General features: G+C 46.5%; 1 protein-coding gene across 1 annotated transcript in view; it reads left to right on the top strand.

The window, feature by feature from the left end:
• Window positions 1–27,922, top strand: part of RASAL2 (RAS protein activator like 2) — a 275,224-nt gene that overhangs the window by 113,852 nt on the left and 133,450 nt on the right. Inside the window, 1 exon segment of the mRNA XM_028530839.2 lies at window positions 19,054–19,181. Within this exon segment, the coding sequence (XP_028386640.1) occupies window positions 19,054–19,181 (128 nt within the window).

Here is a 27,922-nt window from a genome sequence, read left to right as displayed (position 1 = left end):
CAATTGAAATTTTCTGAGTCAGTGGAGCTTAAGTGTCCACATTCCAAACTAAAAAGGTAACTGTGGAGTGATGGATATGTTAATTAACTCAGTGGAGGGAATTCCTTCACCATTTATATGTATATCAAATCATGTTGTACAACTTAAATACATTACAATTTTATATGTCATCACACCTCATTAAAGTTGACAAAACCCCACAACGAGGTACCCCTTCATACACATTAGGGTGGCTAGAATCAAAGAGTGGATAGCAACAAATGTTGGTGAGGATGTTGAGAAACTGGAGCCCTTGTACATGGCCGGTAGGAAGGTAAAATGGTGCAGCTGCTTTGGAAAAGAACCTGGCAGTTCCTCAAACAACTAAACACAGAATAACCATATGACTCAACAGTTGTACTTCTAGGTGAGTACTCAGCATAAATGAAAACACATGTCTACATAAAAACTCGTACATGAACGTATATAGCAGCGTTGTTCATGAGAGCCGAGAGGTGGGAACAGTTGAAATGCCTGGTGACTGGTGAATGGAACTCAGTGTGGTATGTCCATACAACGGCGTACTAATGCCTGCCGCACGGATGAGTCTTTAAAAATGTTATGCAAAGTATAAAAAGCCCACGAATTATGTGATTCTGTTCATATGAAGTAGGTGTAAGAGCTATATATATGGAGATCGGGGGTTTCTTAGGGGTGAGGAGGGGAATGAGATGACATGGAGAGCAAAGCATGATGGGACTCCTCTTTGAAGTGATGCAAATGTTCTCATAATCAGCGCAGGTGGTAGTTGCCCAGATGGGAATATATGACGAACCCTTCAGTTGTGCACTTAATCGGGTGGATTATGTTCTCCGTGAATTGTATTTCAGTAAAGCTATTATAAAGGAACTGTCTCCTTCCAAGCAAGTTACACATGCTTTAATGTCACAGATACCGTTAAACTGTTATACTGCGTTTTAGACTCGAGTATGGAGTACAGCTCCATGCAGCCTTCGCAGATGCAGTGAACTGAGAAAAAAATTCTATTTTAGACCTAAATGTCAAGTTTGTTTTGCTTTCTTAATAGATGTCAATTTTGTTACTTTTAGAGTAAATTTAATAATCATTGGTTTAGCACACTCAGAAACCCAAGAAAGTTGGGTGTCTCTTGTGTGTATTTGTTTTTAGTCTTATCTTCTTGTACAGTCTTACCTTTTGTTAACGTTTTATAGAGTTCTTACTAAGACTTCTGTTCAGTGTCATACCCAATTGTACAAATCAGATCGTGTCAGTAACACAAAAAACATCATTTGACAAGTAGAAATTTAAAACTGCAGATGAAAGATGACATGATGGTAAACCAAAGAATGACATATGAAAGGCAACTGTTGTTAAGAAAATGGGTTTAATAAGGATGTGTGTTTTAAATTTTATGATTTCAGGGCACTTGCTATTCACCTTATTCTTGCTAAAGTTGATTAGAATTTAAATATTGTCTTAATATATTTATTTAAATTTTTCATTATGTTTAACACTATGACTTTGCTCTCAGCTTTTAAAATCAATCAGCTGTGCAGTTCACACAAAACCGTTTTTAGCATCTTTCAAAGGAGAAAAGACATGTCAGCTTACAAGTAGAACTATTTTGTGTTATTTTATTTCTGTAACTCATAGTCTTTCTATGTTCTGAGTAAGTAACTTCATCAAAATACCCAGAGTATTAATTTTCTAACAGTCACACCATCATTTCTGAGACATTCGCAGTCACATACCTGCATATAAACGTTGACTTGATGAAGATGCGCACTCTCAGAAAACTCAACTTGACAGTGAATTAGAGAGCGCAGAACCCATGATCTGGTTCTTTGTTCTGATTATTGCCAGCGAGAAGTGTGTTCTAAACTTCCTTTGGCTTCAGAATTGTACTAGCGCTTCACTAAATTTAATGGATACCTTTCTCCACAGTTTCTGATTAATTCTCACAAGGAGACTGATGACAACGTATTTGTTACTTTTGGAGGCTTTAGGGGTCTTACATTGTATAAAGCCCACAGTAGCTTTCTAAAATTAAAGTAAAATCTTATATCTTTCTCCTGTATTTTGAGGGTCTTATACTCGCCCTTTACACACACCATTCAGCTTTCATATTACTGTCTGTTAGAAAAAATTCTAAGAACGATTAAATAAGCCATTTGCATAAGATTCTGACTTTTTCAAAGATTAGAACAATGTAAGATACATCTTCAAAGTACCAAGCAATGTATAGGCTCCCTAAAATGTATTTTAAAATACATTACAAAAAGCTCCCTAAAATATATTAACAACTTGACTTAAAATAGGCATCTAACACAACTTTTATCCAAAAGAGTTTGTAACAAATAATATTTTTAAAAAATGCAAGCATTATTAAACAGAAACTCCCTCTGCCCTGCAGTCCTGGCATTGGAGCCGTCTAATGCAAGTTAATATGAAGGGAGAAGCCGCAGGGTGGGGCTCTGCCCTGCTGTCACTCACAGCTGCCCGTTGCCGCCGGCCTGGTGGGACAGCTCTTGGGAACTCGGACCGCAGTCTGGAAATTCTTCCTCTTCTTGTCAGTTTCCAGCCTGAATTTGAGAAATGCATACTTCAAATACCTCTTAAATAGAAAAACAAGAACTTTGGAACTATCAAAACTCTACATGGCACACGTAATTCACTGAAAACATTCCACAAATGAAGTTGATGTAAAGACAGCGTAACTGTATAGTTCTAACTCCGGATAAACAGATATTTGAGAAGAGCTTAGGTGTAGACCTTTTATAACAAATCAGTCGTAAATACCACCTTTTAAAGGGGAAACTTATAAAGGACTATAAACTTGTTTGACTTTTAACAGTAACATAGCTGGTCACACCTTGCACTTAGCCTGTGTCCCCACGTTGCAGTAGTTACTCTAGCTAGAATAAAACAAGTTCACATACTAAATTCATATGCGAGTTCAAGGCTAATATTAAGTAAGGAAAAGTAGCTTTCCTACGAAAGTCACACAGGAAGAAATTACTTTTTATGCTACTAAATGGGTCCTGCATAACACAGAGGCACATTATTTTTTATGTTACTAAATGGGTCCTATTAACACAGAGGAACATTACTGTAAGGATTAATCAGAAGTGTTTACGTGCACTGCATTTTAAAGATCTATACTGTGAACTTTCATTAAAGGACTCCAGGCCTGCCTTCCGAGTCTTTCCGTTAATAGGGCTGTGTATGTTCTTAATCCCCTTTTTTGCTGTCGTTATGTTGAGGATATAAAAGTGAATAATTGAATGACTGAGGAATGTTGCTGAGGATATTATTAGGAGGAATTATTGGAGCGAAATCAGTGTCCTTTCCCCGTCGGAAACAGTGACTTAAATGGAGAGAAAGTGGGCAGGCTTCTGGTATTGTCCGGACAGTGGAGCTCCTGGGTTTGTGTAACTGCGGGGTACTTCAAGTCCCTGGTATCCTTGGAGACATAAACCGTTTGTGATACCGATTGGTGCTTCTGTTGCAGTGATGTCATACAGTTTACAGATCTGCACAATGGATCTCTTGTTTGTGGACCTACAGAGTTCAGATGGTTTGGGGAAAGCACCTGAATAGCCATAGGATTTGGGGGCGGGGAGAGAGAGAGAGAGAGAATGAGTTTTCTTTCCGGTTTTAATTTTATGAAGCATGACAGCCTTACTATTCATTCTTTAATCCTTTGAGTTTGGATTCAACTTTTTAAAAAAAGTTATTGATGTTAGAGAGAGAGAATGGGAAATACCGATTTGTTGTCCGACTTCATCGGTTGCTTCCTGTACGCACCCCAACAGGACATCCAGCCTGCGACCTCGGGGTGTTGGGATGACACTCAGCCAACTGAGCTACCCGGCCAGGGCCTGCGTTCCAGTGTTTTTAGAAAGAAAAAAAAAATCACCCACCAAAATCTCTCACTGTTTTACATTCCTGTGCTTGCAGTTGAGAAGTATATGCACATTTTTGTCCTAATTGAAGCTTGTAGGAAAGCAGATGAGGATGAACTGCTCTTCTCAAGTTTGGCCGTCAGCTCCGCAGTGGCTGGTGGGAGGCTCGTAGAGCTGGGAGCGTTTATACAAATTGGTCGGATTAAAACAGTGCCGCCAAAGAGAGCATTTTCTTTCTTCCTTCCTCTTCCTTTCCGAGGTAACAGGTAGGCCGACCTAAACGGTGTACATGAAGTTTACCAGACGTGCTTAACTGAAAGAATGTGTTTCTGCCCTTGTATTTACTTCTGCTTCTCGTGGTTTCTGTGGCCAAAAGGCTGCGGGTTTCTTGGCTCTTCTTTCGTAAAGGTTTGCATCAATGATGATGTGTAGATTCATGGTACAGTTTGAGTCAGTTTTTTTCTGGGGCATTTTATTACCGTATTTTCAGCATCCGCAGTTTTGAATTGGAATAAGAAAGGAATTTGTTATTTCAAATGTGTGAAGGAGGAAGAATAATGAGAGCTAACATTTACTGAGGGCTTATATATGCCAGGTACTGTTGTAAATGCTTAAAAGTCCTCTTTTCATCCTCACCACCTCCCTGTGAGGCAGAACCTGTGTTGTTCCCATTCTAAAGATGAGGAAACTGAGGCGCCCAGTGGTTTAGTGTCTTGACTAGAGTTGCGCGGCTGGGAAGCGACAGAGCCTAAGTTCCTTTCCAGGCAGTTTAACCGTCTGAACCGTGATGTCCCTCAGGAACAGCGGTACGAGAGCCAGCGTTTATTGGGCACTTTCTGTGTGCCAGAGATTGAGAAGTTGTTTTCAGTCCTTTCTAGTGTGTTAATTAAATAACCTAAGTTGGGCACGTGGGTCCTGCCATGACCCTTAGCCTCACTCTGCCAAGTTTCTGTGCTTTGATACCCTTTTCTCGAAGATCTTTGTAAACAATTCGTGTGAGCTGAAAATCAGGATTGAGTTCTGTTAAGCGGCCCTGTATGAGAATACCATGGGGGTCAGTGTATGTCAGAGAACCATGAGTGAGTATCACCTTCCTGTGTATTCAACCACTGTGTTACTTATGGGGGAAATTAGAGTCATATGAAGCATAAGTTTCAACCACATTCCAAATGCTACTTAGATATTTATTTAAAAAAACAGATAAAGAAAAAAAACATTACAGCCAGCATTTCTTTTCTGATTCCTAGGGTCTTTAAGTAGACGTGAATTAGTTAAAAATAAGCAGTTCCCTAGTAACAGGTGGTTCTCGAACTAATAATAGAGGAAGTCAAGCATCTGTGGACTCACTTAGAGTCAGTGTCTCTGTGCCACCCACACGCCGCACCGTGATCGAGAAGCTGAATGATGGATGTACTGAAGTGGTTTAAACGTCGTCGGTTTCCCCGTGAACCTGGTATCGATCAGCTTAGTGTGAAGCTTCCCTTTAACCATTTTCTAATTTGGTAGGACCTAGCTACATACTTTAGAAGTAAATAATGTTCCATTAAAATTTGATCTGACATCAAAGTAGGTGCACACCGTTCCAAGTTGGCACCACAAGGGCTGGGGTGAAGAGGAGCAGGCCTGCCCGCAGGCTCCGCTCTCTCCCGCTCCGTGGCAGCGCCCTCCTCCCTCCTCTCAGTCAGAGGTTTTCCCTGGTGCTTGCCCTCACACTTTTAAAATAACTCACGCATTCACATGTGTGCACATGCATACATCAAAACATAGACAGACTTCCATAGTTCCAAATTCCCTTTGCTTGGTGCTGTCTTCCACTTCTGATCCTTTGCAAAATTCTCTCCACACACACACACACACACACCCATGATCTTACTCCCTTTTATAATTGAGAAAATGAAGTCTCAGAGAGGTTAAATCTTTCACCAAAAATAACGGAAGTAGCAAATGGCAGATTTGAATCTGGTTGGTTACACAGCTAAATTCACGTTTCATAACAGTCACATTTGTTCAAAGTCGGTATGTATAGTGACTTCCCCTCCTTTTCAGTTCTCAAATGGCTAATAATAGTCATAACAGAGTTTTATTTTGCGTTCAGTATGTGTGAGGCACTTTGCTAAGCACTTGACATGTGCTATCAAATCTGAACCTCACAGAATCCCTGAGAAAGGAGGTGCTTTGGCATCCTTATTTTAAAGATGCAGAATTTAAGGTTCAGTTGGGTTGAATAATTGGTCCAGGGTCACACAACTTGTAAGTGGAAGAGTTTTGAGTATAATTGTTATTGAAATATGATGTGTGTAGAGAAGCGTGCACAGGTCCTATGGCTCTGGTGTATCTTGATGGATTTGCATAAAGGCGATAAACCTGAGGAGCTTGCAGGCGACACAGGACATTCCTTACGTCCCAGAAGCCCACATTATGTCCGGAGAGTAACTGCAACGCTGGCCTTTCATACCACAGATGAGTTTTCTTTAGCTTCGAACTTTAAGCGAAATTGTATCTTTTACCTCTGACTTCTTTTGCTCAATATTACACTTCTGAGCTCCATACCTGTTATTACGTGTAGTTGTGCTTTCATTCTCATCAGTGTATAATATTCCACTTTATGAATCACCGCAATTTTCTCATCCATTCCCCTGTTGGTGAATATTGGGGTTGTTTCTTCTTCTGACCATGTGGATAGTGCGGTGGGCAGTCTTGTACGTGTCTTTCGGTGCAGACGTGTCCACATTTCTTCTGGGTAGACCCCGCATATCTAACAGGTAGACCTGTTAGGTGTGCGCATGCTCAGTGCTAGGAAACGCTGTCAAACGGAGTTTCCCAGCGCGGTTGTCCGAGTGCACCTCCCACCTGCACTCGCTCCACGTCCTCACCGACACTCAGTGTCTTCCCCATGTTAGCTCTTCCGGTGGGCATTAGCAATGTGCATTTCTCTGGTGCTCAGTCACCTTGAGCACCTTTTTACATGTTAACTGGACATCTGGGTATTCTTTTTTTTATGAAGTCGCTCTTCAAGTCTTTGGCTTATTTTTTGATTGGGTTCTCTGCTCTTAACAGAATATATTGATTTTCCTTACCCTGTTCCCCCTTTTTCTGAGACAAGAACTTTAAACTTTTCTAGATTTTTATTCTGGCATTTTATACATCTTCTTAATTCTAAGTAGTATGTATCTGCTGCTGCTCTTTTATTCATCAATTTTAGAGCTTTTCATTGATTTTCTGTTACGGTGGTTGAGAATTTAGCTGTCACATACAATCATCTAAACTTCCTCACCATAGTTATGTGTATGTGTGTATATATTTAAAAGTCAGTATTCAGTGTTCAACCAGTATTTAATAAACAATTAGTATTTTTTAAAAAGTCAGTATTAGTTCAACTTTTAAAAATCAGTACTCAGTGTTAAAAAGATATATTTAAATCACTATTCAATACTTACCTATTTTTAAAAATCAGTATTCAACTACATTAGGCATGGCTGAATATCATTGTACATTATATATGTATATATGAGTGCATATACATATATATATATATATATATATATATATATATATATATTTGTTAAGAATGGCCTTGGTTTCTTATCTGTACCTGTTACTTCTGCCCCCCACACCTTCCTGTAGGTTTGCACTGCAGTTTTTACTCAAGGGCAGTAATATCAGGTAATCTGTCAGATTGTACTTTATTCCATTTTAGTTTTCTTCTTTCTTGGTAATATCTCCCATGGAGTCCCCCTGGTCTTCCTGTGTTTAGGACTGTTTCCTGAATGGCTGTCATCCTGGGTGTTTCTTTTGCTGTCACCTTCACCATTCCTTTGCCTTTCTCTTCGTTGGGAGCCCTGGGTCGCCGTGAGTCCTGCTCTCTTTGACTGTGTCCTGCTTTCACTCGAGCTCGGCCCCCAGGGGTGGTACGAGGTGGCGAGCGGCGGAGAGCACGCCAGGACAGCTTTCAGTGCGTGAACCCCTTCAGTGGGGACTGCTGGTGCCTTGCCACCACCGCCTGGTTCTCTTTTTCTCTTCATCATTCCGAGACGCCTTTCGCTCCCCCCCTGGGCTGGAGTGCCTATTTCTGTTGTTGTTGTTTGTGCGCTTGCTCATTGTCTGCTTTCTGTTGTCTTGGTTCACTTCCTGTTATGGACTGTGGTGTCCTCCCCAGAGTAATTTATGGTGGAGCCCTAACCCCCAGTGGGACCGTAGTTTGGAGACAGGGCCTGGGAGGAGGTGACAAAGGTTAAGGGAAGTCACAGGGGTGGGGCCTTCAGCTGGCAGAGTGGGTGCCTCTAGAAGAAGAGGAAGAGTTACCCCTTTCCTCTCCATCACGTGCGGTCACGGCGACAAGGTCACCATTGGCCAGCACCTTGATCTTGGATTTATTAAAAATCTGTTTATGTTCACTACAGACACAGCCATCATAGGCCTAACTACAGAGTAGACATCAGCAATGACATTTTTTTCCCGAATATTTCCAGGTGCTTTGGTGGAGTCCATGTGTGCAGAGGCTCGTCTGTACCTACTCTCCCCTCCGCCCACTGCTCCCAGCCGCAGTAACTCCCCAGACCAAGTGCGCTGCTTCTTTCATGTGCTCTCACAGCACCCTGGACTGCATTTCACAGTGTTTACCATAATTGCTTAAATCAGTCGCACGCCAGTTGTGCAGTCTGTGACCCGTCTCCCGAGTTTAAGTTCCTCTGGCTTAGTGACAGGTCTGTCTTGGTCACCGTCACATCCCCAGGCCGGAGTGTAGTGCTTTGCACGCAGCACGCACGTACTTACAGCACAGGTGGCAGACACAAGGCCCTCGGGCCGAATCCCACCCCCCACCTTGTTGTATCCGGCCCGGCGCCTTGTTTCTGCCCGGCAGCAGCACCGAGCTCTCGCTTCACTGTTAAGGAGGAGTTACACTTATACAGCCCTAACATTACATGTGGCCCTTTGAAGGCAACTGCGAGGCTAATGTGGCCCCCAGTGAACATGAGTTTGACGCCCCTGACTTACAGGATTCAAAACAAGGAGAAGTTGTATTAATATGCTGGAGAAAATCCTAGATCGTTTATCAGAATAACTAAGTTCTGAGATAACTGAACTGGATGTGTCATTTTGAGCAAGTAATTTCGTATCTCCGAGCCTCATCTAATTAATCTGTGAACTAGAGAGTGTGATGTACTGACCTTGAAGATAGCTTTCAGTTCTGATTTGCTTCCCCAAGGCCATCCCTCTTCCTCCTCTCTGCGTTTCTTCTCCTCTTGGCCTTTATTTTCATTCCTCCTCCTGGTTGATACTCATCATTATTTGTTTTCCTATAGTCACTCTTTTCTCTTTACCGTCTATGTGAATTTTCAACATCCAAATATTTGCCACAGTGACTTGGAAAGTTTTAATCTGAAATGGACTGTCCTCATTAAAATGCCATTCTGGCCAAAAATACTGAGCTGCACGTGACTCTCTGGGTGAGAAGACCTGGAGCATCCTGTGTCACTCACTGGTTTTCCCAGCGGGGCTGCGTGTCCTGGTCGGGCTGTCCGAAGGTCCCACGCAGGCCGTGTTTCTCTGAAGAGGCCGGGGAAGCCTGTGAATGAGCAGGAGGGCCTGGAGGGTTAGAAAAGCTCCTGCAGGAGGAGAAGGGATGGAAGCGATAAAGGCTGACCAGAGACAAAGCGACAAGAGACAGAAAAACTCGCCGGGCCTGGGTCCCCATGTACTCTGCCTGTGATCTTTGCCCGTTCGCGAGAAACAAATAAAACGATGAAAGTGTCGTTAGTTTAGAAAGACTCGTTAGCTAATTTTATTTTGTTGTGCTGTTTGCACCGTGATGAATTACGAACAGATTGTTGTTTATCTACCTTTCCGTACGCGTTTGTGGTGGAAGGGAAACGGGACTCGCATCGGGTGCTGTGTCCTGTGCACACACGGACCCGCTAGCGAGTTCACCGCATGTCAGTGGTTTTGTGCGTTGATTTTTAACTTAGAAATTTCGGTGGGTTGTCCGTGTGGGTTTAAGAACACTTAACGATACTTGGGGATATTAATTGGGAATTTGAGATGTGTTTGAACGACATTATTCTTTTTCCACTTAAAATCAGCACGTGAAAATGTGCCATCCGACGTATTTTCAGGAATGAATTAGGTTTGGTAAGAGGGATGTCAGTTCTGTTTGTGTTGACCATACTGGGAGAATGCTAAATGCTTGCTTTTCCTGCTCTACAGTCGCTGGGTGTAGGTGTTTGTTCTCTCCTCCGCACTTGAGGTCAGTGGTTTTTGATAAAAAGAGGTTTTCCACTTTGAATGCTCGGCCAGCTAAGTTGTTGCACGATCTGGCTGATTGAATTGGGTTGGTGACTTACCAGCAAGGGACTACGGGGTTCCTTAGAGAGGTTTGTTATCTCCTCGATAGCTTTCGCTGTTGTAAGCTCCGCGGCTTGTGATTCAAACAGGTCACAGCACAGAAAAGGTGCGAGTTTAGCTCTGTGCTCTGTTGCAGTCGGTGCTGTGGAGAGAGGCAGAGCTATTACCAATTTGAATGCTGCCAGCCTCTTGATGAGATTTATGCAGCCTGCCTCCTTCTGCTCCCCGAGAGAGATAACGCCGCCGCAGTCCTGGCGGGGTAACCGATCGCCGAAACCTCAGAAACTGATCTCTCAGCTGCGGAAAACTATCTATGCTTTTTCTTCCCCCTTCTCCACTGAGAATCATATCCATTTAAAAGCGCTTATTCTTTCCCCACAGTGGCTGTTTCTAAAGAAAAATGATGAGATTCAGTCCCAAAGAGGCACGTGTGGGGGTCTATTAATATAGGAAGAGGCACTAAATATAACAGAAGGAGTGAGTGTGAAATGGTGTCTGAGATGAATTCCTAGTGTGGCTCCCTTTTCTGCCAGGAACAGGGGCATCCGACATGAAGAGGGTCAAGAGTTTTGATCATCGTGCAACACCATGGCTCTGTATTAAGGGCCAGACCATTGTCTTTCACTTTCTTAAATTTGCACTGTACTTGACGGTTGAAGAAAATCTTTTCCTCTGAAAGATTCACACACAAATGAATTAATTCTATTTTGGGTGTTTTCTGTGTTTCCGGTGGGGTGGGAATCTGAACTGTAGATGCGAGGGGTCTCTTAGGACTGAAGAGCAGGCTGTGATTGACGGCCATCTGTCATCCTGACGCCGACATCATTCATAACATCCGTGCAGTCACCTGACTGGTGTAATTGCTTCAGCCGTGCGTGGCCCCGCGTGGGAGTTACGGGACTCACGCCTTCTCGCACGCCTGGGAAGGGGAGGAAAACCGATCCGCTTTGCCTGCTGTTTCTCGGCGCACACGGTCGGGCGCGGTGCAAACCGTGTGCTCGTGACGTGGGAGGGAGAACCAAGTGGACCGTGATGGGAGCGGTTTCCCATCCTGGCCGTCTTCTTACAAGGTTACTTTTAGGTGATCTTATTACTTAGGTGATAGCAGCAAGCTACTTACTGTTGGTTCTTTTGGGAAGTGTTACCTTTATTAAACACCGGATTGTCTGCTGTGTTCAGTCAGTCATGTTTTCAAGGGACTTGTTACACTGTCACCAGATAACTTGCCAGCCGTGATGGGGCAGAGTTAGAAGCCCTGTGCGTAGGTCTCGGTGCTGCTGAGGCTGAGGGGCGGCAGTGGAGGGACTCCTTTGCAAACTCGAGACTAAAGGAACTCACTCGCCAGAAGGGTCACGTGGTGTCTCCTGCCTGCCCTCATGTTTACTCTTGGGAAGGGTGCTGGTGAGCATAGGGATTGGCTGACTAGACACCAGTGATCAAGCAGCTTGGAAATGAAGCCTCTGTAGTTGAGAAGGATATTTAAACGGTTACCTAAGATTAAAGATGCCCTGATTGGTTTTGTTTCTCCTTTCTGTGCTTTAGGAATGAAAGAGAATGACAAAGTATACACAGAAGTGGGTTTACTGTTGTTCCTATGGAAAATAATACAATAATTAACATACAATAATATAAGAATGAACTGTCTTTCCTGTGCTCACAACTACAGACCACTTTCGCCGCACCCTGGGTGGTCAACAGCATCACCCTGGGTCCAGTGCAGACAGCATTAGCGCACGTGTAAAACAGTTCGGTCACGTGTCTCTGGTATCGGCGGGCTGCCCCCGAGCAGCAGCCTGTCAGCAGTTGTGACATTGTTAAGAATCGTCTCCACGCGGCAACTCTGATGTTTCTTCCGTGGCTGCAGACATTGCCGAGAGAGGATGGCCAGGCATATGCCGCATTTTTGAAGCTCTGTGGCAGAGCAAGGATTTTATTTACCAGAAAAATAAAGAACTTCCTTTTAAAAATACAGCTTTTTCGTTGGCTTATTATTATGTTATTTTTAAACTTGAACTTTTGTTAAAGCTATTTTAAACCTTTTGGTAAAGATGAAAATAGTCCTTCGTGTATTTAGGGAAATAGACATGTCCTTCGCTAAAGTGCTGTGGCTCTGTTTTAGTTACTGAGATGTAATTTCACTTCTACAAGAAAGTGGTCACTTCATCTCTGAGACTCTAAAAAGCAATGCTTGTACTTCGAGTTCTAACCAAATTCAGAACTAAAACAAGTCTGATCCTTGGAATTTGAATGCTGGGAAGAGCTTGCCACATTTCTAAACCAGATGGGTGAACACACACACACACACACACACACACACACACACACCTTTCCACAGCCGTTCAGACCCCTGCAATTTACAACTACTGAAATGTGTTTCTTTTTTTAATGGATTCAAGTCTCGCCGACATAGATTTCCCAAAACTGTGGGGATTGTTTGTTTGTTTGTTTGTTCGTCTTTAGGTTGGTACTAAGAATCAGTGAAAGTCCTTTGAGACCAAATGAAGGATTAGAGTTTGTGTTTTAGCTGGAGGAAGGAACCTGTCTGTCGAACCCTCTGTAAAGCTTGTTTTGGATGGTAGTAAGCAGCTTTAGGATTTCAACAATTGCATTTAACTTATAATGTTGGAATTTTGAAAAATATGTGGCTTGTAAAGGAAGTGATTCGAAAGCAATGCAGATGGATTTCTAAGGAGCCGTAAGATACAAAAATAAAATTTCCCACAGCAGTTTTTTTTCTTTGACATTCTCCATATTTGGGTCATAGACTTAACTCTTTTCCATTCTACTCCTATGTCTGTTCCAATTGGGACCCTTTATTTATTCTCCCACTGTAAGTCTTTTGAGATGCTTTCTAAGTCTGGGAGAGACGAGATGCTCACCCTTGAAGAGAAAAGCTACTTCGTAGATATTTATAGATGTGCCTAATGTAATCTCCAGCTCTGTCGTATCAGTTTTGTTTATCTTCCTCGTCAAGTGCCATGACAGGCCTCCGTGCGCCTTCTTTGGTTACAAGGGAGGGTTACTGCGTACAGAGGAGCTCTGTTGTTGCTGTTTCCTTGCCAAGTGGGCACTGAATTTATGTTGGTGTTTGGAGAGGCCCAGAGTTTGGTTTTTAGATTCACAGGTAGGCAAAATAATCTGGTACAGTTGGCCCTGCTTATATTAACAGATTCAACCAACTGAAGATGGAGAATATTTGGGAAGAAAATCCCAGAAAGTTCCATGAAGCAGAACTTGAATTTGCCGTGTGCTGAGCACCGTGCTGTAGCCTAGATGCAAATACAGGTTATATGCAAATGCAATGCCATCGTTTATAACGGGCTCCAGCACCCAAAGACTTTGCCGTCTGCTGGAGTCCTGGAACTCCCCCGCAGACACCGGGGGACACTGAATGCTGTCTTGAAATGATTTGGGTCTAATGGCTTGCATTATGTCTTTCAAGTTCAATTCAGATTTAAAAGCTTCCCTCTTAGGTTTTCTTTCCCCCCTTTCTGAAAAACTTGTATGCAGATTTCCCCGCTAACACTAAAGTACAATCAGGGCATGTAACCTGCTTCATGAGCATTTATCAGTGTGTTAATTGCTCTTTTATTCTTTCCGCTCTTGTGCTGTGCCTCCCACACAAGCAGCTAGGGAGCCGCCAGTGCTGTGGATTCTCCTTTCAGACTCCAGCTCACACGGTCCTGTTCCGTGTCCGCTGTCCCGAACCCATGGCCCCTGTCCTCCTGCGGCCAGGCCATCGTGGCGTTCGTCTCTCGTCCACTGTGTGAGACCTCTGGTCTGTCCCCACTGACCACCCCTTACACACAGTTGCCAGGCTCTCTCAGACTCCTGCACTGGCCTCCTTGCGTCTGTCTGAGCAGTGGTTTTTAAAGCGTGTCTGTGGAACCCTAGAACCTGAGGGCCCCCTTGATCAGCTAGGTTCCAATTATGTTCATAACAAAACTTGGCCCTGAGCTGGTTCTTTCTTGCTCACTGTGTGGACGTTGGCACTGGCGATGCAAAGGCACCCGGAGTAGGGCGCTCTAGTGCCCTCTTCTCTGCCCCACACGGCAGGGGAGAGAGCCCGTTTTACGGAAGAATATATTTGAGCCCTGGCTGGTGTGGCTCACTGGATTGAGCGCTGGCCTGCGAGCCAAAAGGTCACCGGTTCCATTCCCAGTCAGCACACGTGCCTGGGTTGTGGGCCCGGTCCCTAGTTCGGGGCTTGCAAGAGGCAACCACACGCTGATGTTTCTCCCCCTCTCTTTCTCTCTCCCTTCCTCTCTCTCTAAACATAAATAAATAAAATCTTTTTTAAAAAAGATTGTACTTGAAGACTCATTGAAGATCTTTAATTTTCTTAAATCTCAGCCCTAGAGGCCACATCTCTCTAACATTCTGTGTGGTGACGTGGGAGGTCCTCAGAGCCTTGCCTGAAGGGTGAGGGTGATCACCACGGCACACGTTTGTGCAAAGTGAGAGGAGGAGTCTCCAGCCAAACTTGCCACTCGTTTTTCGTGGAGTACTGATTTTACTCAAAAGGACAACTGATAAACAAACTATAGTTACTCAGTCTTGGTTATTGGTAGATATTTTCTGGAAGAAGAAACGGTCTTAAACCTCTCATTTAAGGAGGGAAAACAGGAGTATTTATTGCCAGTGATAAAACTCAAGATGAAAAATGAAAATCAGTATTTTTGAAAACTTGAATCAGCCACTGCTTCCCAGTACTTAAAGACTTTTCTGATGAGATCAGTACTTTTCTCAATGTCAGTGCATGTGAGTTTTCGATATTATGGAATGAAAAGTGTCAACATTTAGAAGTTCTGCAAAACTAAACGAACCAATGTTTTCTAAATGATCGATGCATAATGTCGCAGACTCATGCATATGGATAGAAGATCCATTCAAAAGGCAAAGTAGACCCGTGATTTTTAATTTAACAGAGTAAGTAAAGTTCATTGATACGATGTCAGATTCCTCGTTTTACTCATTTTTGAGAAGCCACTGCTTGTCAGGTTTTGGCATCGTATTAAAAAAAAAGATCCACAATTATCTAAAAGTGCTATTAAAATACTCTTCCCTTTTCCAGCTACATGTCTGTGTGAATCCAGATTTTCTTCGTGTACTTGAACCAAAACAGCACAAAGCAGTGGATTGAATGTTGAAACAGATGAAAGAGCCCAGCCGTCTTCAATCCAGCCAGACTTTACAGAGATTTGCAAAACTTAAAAGAGTGTCATTCCTCTAACCTACTTTTCTTTCTTTTATTATTTTTTTTGAGGGGGGAAGTTACATCTCGGTAAAAATGTGTTATTTACATTAACATGCAGTAGGTTTGTTATTATCATTTAAGTGAATAAATATTTTAAAAATTTGTTTTAATTTCTGATATGGTAAACACTGATAAATATAACCCACGTAAACAAAAGCTCTTTGAAGTCCTCAGCAATTTCAAGAGTCTAAAGTGATCCTGAGGCTTTTTTTTAAAAGATTTTATTTATTTATTTTTAGAGAAGGAAGGGAGGGAGATAGAGAGAGAGAGAGAAACATCAATGTGTGGTTGCTGGGGGTCATGGCCTGCGACCCAGGCATGTGCCCTGATTGGGAATCGAACCTGCTGCGATGCTTTGGTTCGCAGCCTGCGCTCAATCCACTGAGCTACGCCAACCAGGGCTCTGAGGCTTTTTTAAAAATGAGAATGACTGGTCTGCATGAAAGTAGCCAGTGTTGGTGCAGTGCCTTCCAGAAGAATCCACTCAGTAAACAACTTCTTAAGGCTTCTAAAATTATTCAACTTTTGTAATAAGGCCATCATCATCCAGGGTCCTTGGCATCCTTGTAGGAATGAGACAGGGTAAATCTAATTTTTTGCCAGTGTTTTTATTAAGATTCTTAGTTGTCATTCTAAGGTAGTTTTCCTTTTGTCTAGTGAACGTTAAACACTAAATATAACTGGAAGTCAAAAATTAGAAGTATGTCACTAGAACGAGAGAGAGAGAGAGATTAACTGGTAGAGTTCATAAGGTAAAATAGGGCATTAATCTGAGCTTGTCTTGTTAACATAGTCTGAGTATACCGTCTTTACAAATACATTCTTAAACCCTAGTTTAGCCATAGAAATGAGGACATGATAGAATGAATACATTGAATCTGTAGGTTATTTTAAATCTATTTTATCTTGTTATTTAAATGCCTTTTAAACCTTAATCCAGAAGTGCTAAAAAGGATCCCAAAGAATCACTTATTCTAACTTCTTTCTTGTTTTCCTTCTTGGTACGTACCTCAAAGCCTTGTTAAAAAGTGGGCACAGAAAAAATAAAAAGGAAACTATACACTGTATAGCCTGGTTAATCAATCTCATAATTTAGACAAAAAAGAGAGAAGTATTGTTCCCTCCTTCATTCTGCCTACAGCACTGGGGAGTTCAGGGTCCCCAAATGTCTGATACGCTATTGTCCTGTTTCACAATACCACGAAGAAACTCGGAACAGAGGTCGGGTCGGGGGAGGGGGACCGTGGGACAGTGAACATGGCACAGGGGAATCCAGTGCTGATACTGACTTACATTTCGTCAGGAAGCCTGAGCTATGCTGTAAACACATATCCTGTAGTCCGACTTTTATGTGCAGTCGGTCAGTATCTTCCTGCTCAGCAGAGAACGTAAGATTACTGTTCAAATGCAATTGCAGTGGGCAGCTTAGGTCACCCCTGACTAACTTACATAAGAAGGTTAGTCATTTGAACGAAAACTTGTCTGGGCCACAAAACCACCACATTTCCACACAAAGGACGTGTAGCCTCTCTGTTGAGATCGTCTCGGTATTTGTTCTAAAAATAGGCCTACTTCGTGGTGAAATCTAGCCCAGTTGTTTGTCCAAATCACGCTAAGAAGATCAACTTTGACTCGGCTTTTAAGTGTAGGCAGGAATCTCCGATCATGTCAGAAAGGCTTGAGGGTCCGTTTCCTTGAAGCCTTTTGTGATAGTTTGAGGAAGTTTTGAAGTATGAAGAAAACTTTAAAACTATTTAAGATGCCGCCCTGGCTGCTGCGGCTCGGTTGGTTGCAACGTCATCCTACAGCCCAGAGGTTGCAGGTCTGATTCTCGGTCAGGGCACACACACGCCCAGGTTGCCGGTTTGAGTCCCGGACCCCTGCTCTGGGCATGTGGGGGAGGCCACCAAGGCAACCCGATCGCTTCTCCTCTCTCACATCGATGCCTCTCTCTCTAAAAGCAATGAAAACTGTTGTCCTTGGGTGAGGACAAAAGCCAATTAAAGTAAAATAATGTAAGATACCTAGCATTCAAGGTGTGAGTCGGGGGTGGGGAAGAGCCGGAGTGGAAGGGAGACGCTGTGGATCCGCGCGTCCTGCTGTGCACCATGGGGAGGAGATGGGAGCGGAAAAGAGGGGAAAACCGTGAGCGTCTGAGAATTAGTAACGTGCCCAGCCAAGCCCTAGTGATATTTTTAGTTCTTTGACTTTGAATTATTTTGGAGGGTAGTTGATAAGCTCCCCAAACCACGCAGAGCCGCGCACAGAGGCAGACTTGTGGAGAGAACGGGAAGCTGAGCAGAGGGGGCCACGGGGAGGCAGACACACACCGCACCACCCGGACGGCCGGCTGGTTTACTTTCTGTGGTACTCGGGCTGGAGTTGTGCGTGTTTGGGTGTTAGGGTACAAAACGTCCAGGAAATCACTGTAATCCCCTTGCAGTCGGTCCAAACCAGGATTGCCTGTCATCCTGTGACAGAAAGACCGAAAGTCGGTGGAGAGTGACAGCAATGCAGACACTCATCTGCTAGATGAAACGTGCTTGTTTGTGACCTCCAACACCCCCCCCCCTGCCCCGCGCTCTCGGGGGCGTGTCTCCCCCTGTCTTCGGTCCGATGTGCTCCCCCGGCATGGTTAAACACTAGTGGTGACCAGTGCGTTTTACCTGGTCCCTGCACGTCTGTTTCTGAAAGGTCCTTCATGGCTAAAGACCCCTGAGTGTACACATGGAACTACTGTAAACGTCTTACTGAACGGACCCGATGTGTATTCGTGATGAAGATTTGCTGTTCCAAGGCTGACCACAGCCCAAATGAGTGAGCAGTCCGTATCAAAAAATGTTAAAGTGACAAAGTAATGGTAACCACTCGGTATTTTATGGGGCAATGAGACATTCAGAAGAGTCGAGACGTGTAGCTTTGACCTTGTGTCCCTCCGTCTCTGAGAGACATGGCGGTGATATGCCTGGATCTTCCTCGAGGAAGTTGCTTCCTGTGAATTCAAGGCGTTACTGGCCTCTAGTGGTAATGTGCCATAGTTTGAGCATTTCTAATTCTTAGGAGTGACTAGAAATAGAGCCATGTTGAATGTTCAGGCTGCCGATAACTTCCCTCTCTTGGTGCTGGGTCCACGGTGCTCTCGAAGCGTGCACGCGGCATCATCTTCCTCCCTGAGATGAGGGGCCGTGTCTGTCTTGTGTTCTGGTTGCTGAGTCGCCCTCGCCTCTTCGTTTTGGATAATGCTGGGTTAGCTGGGAGTGACCTCCCGTGATTCGGGCGCCTGTGCAGTGGGGTGTCCTGGGTCGGCTCTGTGCCACCAACAGTTCTTCCGGGAGCGTTTCACCCGTCTTGTCTGCAGACTGCCGGCCCATGTTGACTTCTACATATTATAACAGTTTCTGTTTTCTTAAGAGAAAATTTTCAGTGTCTCACTGAGATCTGTGTTTAGACTCATCTCTGTTTAATTTGATGTTGAAGATCGTTGCACTCAAGATACCAGTGTTTGCTAAGCAGCATAATGATTCGCCGCTTCTCCTCCTCGCCTTGCAGATGTGAAGGGGCCCCCCACGCACCGCCTGTCCTGCGGCCAGTCGCCCTACACCGAGACGACGACATGGGAGCGGAAGTACTGCATCCTCACGGACAGCCAGCTGGTGCTGCTCAACAAGGAGAAGGAGGTGAGGCGGGCGGCACTGGGGAGGGCTGCCTCCCTTCCCCGCGGTCCTGGGGTGACCTAGCCTCTATCTGCACTCGTGAGCGCGGGGGCTTTGCGAATGACGAAGCATGAGCAGGTCTAACGGGCTGCCAGTGTCGGGAGGACGTGTGGGTGCCAGGCAGAAGTGAGTTCTTCAACAAGACAGGCCAGGGTTTCATTAAGGAGCAGTGAAAGAGAGGTGAGCGAGTAATTCGGGAAGAGAACGGATTGGACGGTGTAGCCCTGGCCCCCACAATGGCCCAGATGGCCTCCTGGGAAGGACATCAGTCCAGCTCCTAACCAGTGACACATGGGGCAGTCGGTGGGTTAATTGAAAAAGATGTAATGAAGGGACTCTTTACAGAGGCATAGGCCACGTAAGGGACCCCCGAGGGTGGTGAGGCCCCCATGAACCAGCGACAGCAGAAGGCGGGTACGTGCCGCTCTGGACCTTGGGGTTGAGGCGGGGGAGCAGTGTTTCCGGGGCTCTGAGAACTGCGGCTGCGGCTGCAGGGGGACTGTGGCTGCACGGAGGGCTGATGCCAGTCGCCGTGGCTCTACCCAAATACCGCAGCCTCGGCCAGTGCCCCAGGATGGCGAGGGGGACTCAGGGAGAACAACACTTCCACCCTCTCCTCCCACCTCCCAATTTCTCACCCATGCGACCTCCTCCCGATTTCTCACCCATGTGACCTACTGGCCAAACCAAACGTGAAGTCGGAGGAAGAGGTTGCTCTCGCTGTGTTCTGCGGAGGTTTGCTTCCTGCCACACAGAGCGAGGGAGAGCGGGCTGAAGAGGCAGACGGAGTGTAGTTAGTTCTGGTTCCAGTACACGTTCTGTCTCTGTGAGTTAGAACAGGCCAACAACACAACTTACCGTGTACCATGACTGCTCTTTTCCTCAGACGGCTCAGTGCGTGAATCCTTCCCCACCCAGACAGTTCACGTGCTCATTGGTGGTTTGTCAGGTAGTTGATGTCGTTCTCATTGGGTGGAGCCATTCAGCCTCTCACTCCCGACCCCCACGACATTAAGAAAAAAAGAGTGACCGTGATCTTCATGAAGCGGAGGGAGAGATGGAAGGGAAGGAAAGCTCTGATTGGTGAAGGAGAAAGATTAGTTGCCACATATATAATCTGTGGAATATCAACCCAGTAAATAAAGTATTTAATATTACATTTTATTAAAATAATTGTTAACACTGCACCCTATTCTGGAGCGGTCTAGTACACGCTGTCGTGTTTATGTTGAGTAGATACATAATGAAAACTGGTAAAGTGAATATTAGTGTAGAAGATTTGTAGCTGTCCCATTTGAATAAGCAGCTAATTCAAAATGCACATTTTAACCAATCTACTCTGTCATCAGTTTTTTATCAGAGTTATTCACACATCAGGACCAATATGCACAGGTCATCTGCCATCATCCTGCCCTCTCCTGCATTTTATTCGTTTAGTTCTGTAAGAAACGTAACAGCCAGCCCTGGCTGGCATAGCTCAGTGGATTGAGCTCGGGTTGCAAACCAAAGTGTGGCAGGTTCAATTCCCAGTCAGGGCACATGCCTGGGTTGCAGGCCATGGCCCCCAGCAACCGCACATTGATGTTTCTCTCTCTCTCTCTTTCTCTCTCCCTTCCCTCTCTAAAAAATAAATAAATAAAATCTTAAAAAAAAAGAAACGTAACAGCCTAGGGGAAAGAGCGCGAGCATGCCTTATCTAGAAGAAGATATAATCCATTGATTAGGAATTAGTGATCAATTGAGCAGTACAGGCCTGGGCGCCCTTCTGTCTGATAAAATAACTGTCCATAATGAGTAATTTTTCAACACAGAATCTCAGGTGCATTACCCCTTGTAACACAGGTTCTCCTGAGAAACCCAGACGTGGGGGGAGCCCTGCGTCTCCTCCGCATTCGGGCTCTGTGCCTCTCCCGTGCGGAGCTCGCCCTTTGCTCGCTCTGTTCCTCCACGCCCAACCCTCCCACTGCGCCCTCCACAGCCTGTGGTCCGTGCGTAAGAAGCCCGCTGCTGCTTCCACCTCCCCCCAAAGGAGGCTTTTAACTTCTTGGTCTCATGAGAGCCTCTGTCTTCCCTAAAGTCCCATCAAGTGCTGGCTCTTTTCCTCCCGTAGCCCTGAGACCACGCTGCCTGTAGTAGGCGCTCTCCGTCCAGGGCACTCCTGTCTCTGCTCTCGTTGTCCCTGAAGAGCCCAGACTCCGAGTCTGCTGTCGCAGGGTCTTCTGACCCCCAGCCATATCTCTCATCGCTCTCTCTCTCTCTACCCCCGCCCCCCGGTTGTTGATTTGTGCTACTGGCTCATTGTCATTTTCTCCAACACTGCACCAGCCTTAATTTGTGATTCTGTGTCTGGAGACGTGATTCTTTCAACACATGGCTTTCAGCTCCTTGGACGCCTCTCCTTTAAGAGTCTTTTCCTCCACCTGCCTCACGGCTACAGCTTCGTCATATGCTCAGTTGCATGCACGTTATTCTGTGACCATCACCTCCTGTCATTTTTTAGTCATCCCCAGTTCCAAAAACCCTTCAGTCCCTTTGGGGCCCCTGGTCCATTGATCCCGTCCCTTTGCCCCTCGGACCTCTGATGCCCTTTCTTTCCTCGTCACCCAGCCCACATTTTACGGTCGGTCGTTGTCATAGCTTCCTTGCACACTGCTCCCTTGCACACTGCTCCCTGGCCCTTGTCTCGCGTCACCACACTCACCTGGCACCACGGTGGCTCACGAAGTCCTGCTCATCCATCCCCCTGCCCTGCTTCCAGGCGGCGGCGTGCGTCTGGAGCGCAGCAGTGCCCCGTGCAGGGGGTCTTTCCCCTCCTGGCTGCAGGCCCCAGGCGAGCCCCTCGTGCTGCTTGGAGATGACAGAGCGGTCTCCTCAGCCAGTTCCCGTCCAGCTCTTGGGGACCAGTGCGTGGCCCAGGACAGTTTTTTCTCCCCACCTCACTGTGAGCAGTAAAGCACAATGACGTGAATTAAGAAAAATGAGATTTTTAAAAGATAAAAATACAAACCCAAAATTTTATTAGATTTAATAAAAGTAAAATTACAATTCAGTAGATATACACAGAGTGATCCTCACATAGGGAAAGAAGGAACAAAACCACACAGATACACCTGTTCATGGCAGGTGTGCTGCGCGAGGAGACACCCCCCCGGCCACCCAGGCTCACTCCCTCTCAGTTCCCGCGCCGTCAAACTGCCGTTGGCAGGAAGCAGTCTGCAGAGCAGCGCGGGACCTCGGGCCGCACTCTGAGCACAGTCCACAGTGATTTCCTCGATGGCTTTTCTTGCGTCTCTTCCTCTGCTCTCCTCCCGGCTCTGGCAGCCTCGCAGCAGACCACTTTGCTGCCTCTTACCTCGGTGGGATGACTCAGGCCCCGGAAGAGAACTGCGTTACTGCTACCGTGCCCACCTGCCCACCGGCACCTCTTCCCTTCTACCCCGTCCCCCCCCACTACTGTGGTCTGGCTATCCGGTCCCATGGCAGCCCCTGCGTGGGCGCCCATTCCCAGGACGCGGCGGGAGCCATCCCCCCCCCCCCGCCCCTTCCGCACCTTCCACGCCGTGCTCTCCGCCAGCTCGTTCCCGCCCGCGTGCTGTTGTTTCTCCCCTCCAACGGAAAAAACAAGCCTGTGTCAACCTCCCTCCCGCCTCCAGTTACCATCCGTTTCTCTGCTTCCCTTAATAGCAAAACTTCTCGGAACCTGCAAGCTCGTTGCCGCTGATTCCTTTCCTCTCGTTCTCTTGTAAACCTGCTCCACTCAGACTCCACTCCAGGGGTGTCCAGCCTTTTGGCGTCTCTGGGCCACACATTAAACACACAAACACTAACAAAAACTGATGAGCAGAGAACATGTTTTAGGTAAAATTACTATTCTGTGTTGGTCCACACGCAGCCTGCGGCCGATGGTTGGACACCCCTGCTACCCACACGACTCTGTCCAGAGTGCTCTCCGTCAGCGCCCTGCTGACCTCCAGACTCCTAAACCCAGGGGTCAGTTCTCCTCTCGCTTCACTTGTCAGTGGCGTTTAACGCAGTCGGTGGCTCCTTCCTGTTTCTAGAGCTACTCTCTTCACTGGGCTTCTGCGGCACGGCGCTCTCTCGGTTTTCCGCCTGCTGCTCTGACCGCTGGTCCTCGGTCCCCTCTGCAGGTTCCCCCTCTTCTCTCCAGATCCCTACAGGGGGCGCCATGGAGTTCCATACTCCAGTCCCACTCCCTCTGGTGACTCGCCCAGCCTCAGGGCTCTGCACTCCCTCTGGTGCTGACAACTCCGGCTCCTGTGTCTCCAGGCCGCACAGCTCTGCTCTCCAGACTCACCCATCCCGCTGCGCACTGCACGGCTCTGCGTGGATGTGCCAGGGTCCTCTCCAGGCCACCCCTCCGCCCACTCTTCCTTCTCACGCCCATCGGAGGCCATCCCTGTCTCCATCAAGGACAGCTCCGTCCATCCAGGTTCCCAGGGGCCAGCTCTGGTCGGGCCGTTCCGGCTGCGGCACTGTTCTTGAGCAGATCAGGCACGAACCGCCCCAAGGCCTCGGCCCGGGTTTTCCCTTAAAATATCTGAACGACTCCCTTTCTTGTCTGCTTCCACTCCTTGCCTTCATGGTTACCCGGCTACCTCTTTAAAATCAGAGACCCTCCTCATCTCTCCATCCAGATCATCCGATCTGATCACGTGGCTCTGATTCTTTTGGCCCATACATGGCATCTGCCACCTTCTAAAATGCTGTGGAATTTATTTATCGTGTCTATTGCCTTTCTTCCAGAATGCAGGCGTTAGGGCAAGAATTGTGTCTGTTTTGTTCAATGCCGTAACCCTCAGTGCCTAGAACAGTTCTTGACACATAAGCAAATCCTTGATGAATCCTTTTGTTGAATAGATTTTGAAAAAAACAAGTTATAAACTTTGATCCCTGAAGGTCTAGTTTCTTTTTTTTTTAAGATTTTTTCATTTATTTTATTTTTAGAGAGGGAAGGGATGGAGATTAAGAGAGAGAGAGAGAGAGAGAGAGAGAGAGAGAGAGAGAGAGAGAGAAACATCAATGTGCGGTTGCTGGGGGTTATGGCCTGCAACCCAGGCATGTGCCCTGGCTGGGAATCGAACCTGCGACACTTTGGTTCGAAGCCTGCGCTCAATCCACTGAGCTACACCAGCCAGGGCCCAATTTCTTAATATAAGTTTGAGAGGACATGAACCTTTCCCTCTGTATTTTATTCTTGTGTTATAAATCTTCCCAGGACATGAGACTTAATTCCGTATTTTTTTCTAAAAGTAGACAAAAGATGATAAAAACAATCCATAGAATGCTTCAGCATTGTTGAACCTGTGATTCCCTCTTTGTTTATTGAGCATCTACTATGTGTGCAGTGTTGAGTTGCAGTTTTGTGGGGCACGTGCTGTGAGAAAAGTCAGAGCCACGTGGAGCTCCACACGGGTGGTGTTTGCACAGCGTTGCGAATACACCGAGCATCACTGAACTAATCTCCAGAATGCCAAATTTTGTGTTGAGTGGATTCCACCTCAATACACTGGTTTTTTTTCTTAAGATTACAATATAACCACAGGGGAAGTCGAACTGAAATTTTGCCTGGAGTGGATTAGGGGTGAAGTGGAAAAGTCAGAAAGGGCTTGACAGAGAAACTGATGCCGAGGCCGCGCCCGGGGACCAATGGGGGAGCTCGCCTGCAGGAGGAGGAGGAAGGATACACTTCATGCACGGATAAGGGTACAGAGTCAAGAAGCGTCTTCTCCCTTTGGCAAAGTGTGAAATGTTCCAAATTCTCGGAAAATAGTTTGCAAGAGGAAAAGTGGTAGCTGTCAAGAATTCAGTGACAAAGTGCCTTGAAGCTGATCTAAGGAATTTGGACCTGATTCTGGAAACGACCTGGACCATGGACAGGGGAGGCCAGGGCGGGGCGGGGACATCATCACACTTGCTTCTCAGAGAGGTCGCTCTGGTGCTCACGTGGGGACTCGAGTGAACGGAATTGGAGGGAAAAGGGAAGATGACTGCAGCAGCCCGGGCGAGGGATGAGGAGTTCGTGGAACAGTTTACAAAACGCTTGCCGCCCTGAGACAGGGATGTTCCACATTACGTTGGAAAAACTGAACTAAGTCTCTAGGATAAGACAATGTTCAGCCATTGCTGTACTGGCCACGTGAATGATAAATTTAATAGTCTGTTAATTTCATTACAAGAAATGATTGGAAGTCTCATGTGTCTGTGTGCAAGGACCGGAATATGCTGTCCCTCCCACCTGTGTGTGTGTGTGTGTAAGGACCAGAATATGCGGCCACTCCCTGCCTGTGTGTGTGTGTGTGTGTGTGTGTGTGGTGTAAGGGCCGGAATATGCATTCACGCTGCCTCTCACCCACACTGTCGGGGGAGGGAGCCCTCCCCCTCGGAAGTCTGCATTGAGCAGCTTAGAATTCCTTGAAACAAGGAATTTAAGGAATTTCCTTTTAAAATGATCTAAAAAGGTTGTTTTCAACCCCAGGGAATCACGGGGGTGTTCACTGCTGTGTTAAAAGCCCCACCAGGAGGGGTCGGGGACTGTTGAAACCGGCCCCGCGGCCGGCCGGCCGGGTGCTGCTGGAGCATGGGAGGGCGACATTCGTCCAGCACCCGTGCGTTCAGGGTGTGGGCTCTCCCAGGGCCCTCCTCACGCTGTGCGTTTCCCGTCGGAAAACGGGGGAGAGCCTGTGCGGGGGGTGTCCCTGGGACAAGTGTTACATGCACCGGTCGCCAGGGTGGGAGCGTAGTAGAAGGGTGGGTCCGGGCAGGGTGCCGGAAGGGAAGTCCCCCAGGAGGGTCACCTTGAGAAGTGACGCGCTGGTTTAGCGAGTCACTCATGTAAACAGACGTGGCTGGTGTGTTAGGAGATACACTTCCCTGCCCGGATGCCAGGAAAGGCCCCAGCTGGCTTGGCCCCGAGCCCGTTGGAAGAGGGTGTAGGAGGCCGTTTGAATTCCATTTTGCTCGCAGGAGATAAGACTGAGCAAACCAGAGATTAAGGACTTGGGGGAAATGGCAGAGAAGACTGTCCTGAACCCCTGTGAGGTGCGTGCAGCCAGAGTAGAAAGACACAGGAGAGCCGGGTGAGGTCCTGTGGCAAGGACGTGCCCTTCGGAAGGGTGACTGTGGCCCCGTTATTTGTCACCCGGATTCTGCTTCTGTGCGTGGAGTTTTCAAAGCAGGAGGCTGGGGCACAGGCAGCAGGGCAACAGTGCAATTTAAAAACAATTAAATATGTTTTTCATGCATTCAAAAAGGAGTATTTACACTCAGCTATATGGATGAAAACAGCGGTCAGGCTTCTGTGCAAACAGCCGAAAATCAACTGCAACTTCTCCTGGGGCGGCTGCCCGTGAGTGGCGTGCACCGCTCAGAGCCACCGTCACCGCGGCATTCCGCAGACACACAGCGGGCCCGTGTGTGCTCGTTAATTGTGGAAATAAGGCAGATAATTTTAAAATAGCATTTGATAAATGGCACAACTAAACTGTATAGAATAAAAGAAATGTATTTATTCTAAAGGAACGTATTCTATATCATTAAGATGTCATTGGGAATGGGCAGTTACCAAAGGAAGCTTAAGAAAGGAAGGGATTTGATCAAAATCGTGTGTTACGCTTATTAATCTGCAGGGCATATCAGAAGAGGGAGGGGCAGGGAAGAGAAAGACCGATGAAAAGACTGCCTTTCCTCCGACCCACAAACCTGAGTGGTTTCCCAAGAGCCTCCTGAATTGTGCACGGCTTGGCACTGAGGCCCTTGCCACGTGGTCATGATACATTCCGGCATCCTACCCGGCTTCTCCCCTGTAAGACGCTCTAATGAAATTGGCCTGCTTCCTGTTCCAAAACAAACCAAAAAAATCATATGCTCACCAACTTCTTGGCTGATGTTACTTTTTCTTCTTTCCCGAAAATGGCCACCCTCTCTACCTATTAAATATTCATTCATTCATTTGTGGTTGGAGCTATTTTAAGATTTGGGGATTGACTGGTAAGATGCAAGCTGCTAATTTACATGGAATTAGCTGCACAGAGGAATAGTTACCATTCAGTGTGGTAAGTGCGCTGACAGAGGACAATCTGTTACTGGAAGAGCCCCGGGAAGGTGCGCCTTAACCTTCTCTTAGGCGACTGGTGGGAAGGGAAGGCTCCCCGCAGAGGTGATACCTGGATGCCTGTCCGCAGCCTTAGGACGAGTAGTTTCCCGGGTTGGGTACAGAACACGAAGGAAAGTGGGGGGAGTATTTCAGGCTGAGAGAACAGACTTGACTTAGCAAAGGCACTGAACCACAAAACGGGGAATGGGTTAGGGAAATGCAAGCAGTTAGGTGTTCCTAGAACAGGAAGTCTGAAGCTGGACACTCTCAGCGGAGGGGCTCTTCCTTGTGGAGGAGCTTGTGCAGAAGCCCCTGCAACAGCGACTCGGAACTGCGCTCCGGCTGCAGCGGGGCTGCTCCCCCAGTAAGAGTTCTGCTCCCCCAGCATGAGGGGCTGCTCCCCCAGCGCGCACGTCCCCCATGCCCGACCCAGTGGACCCAAGCGTCACTTCTCCTAGTTAGCACGGCCTTGGTTTCCTCTCCTTTGCTACCTTATTTAATCTGCATGTGCTCAGATCGAAATTGAAATGATTTTCTGTAGAATTCTAAACAAAATGAAGGCAGTTTTGTAGAAACCGTGAGGCATACGTAT

Source organism: Phyllostomus discolor, chromosome 14, assembly GCF_004126475.2.
Source record: "Phyllostomus discolor isolate MPI-MPIP mPhyDis1 chromosome 14, mPhyDis1.pri.v3, whole genome shotgun sequence".
Classification (NCBI taxonomy): domain Eukaryota; kingdom Metazoa; phylum Chordata; class Mammalia; order Chiroptera; family Phyllostomidae; genus Phyllostomus; species Phyllostomus discolor.
The sequence above is the reverse complement of the archived record's forward strand: the minus strand, read 5'-3'. Positions and strand labels throughout refer to the sequence as shown.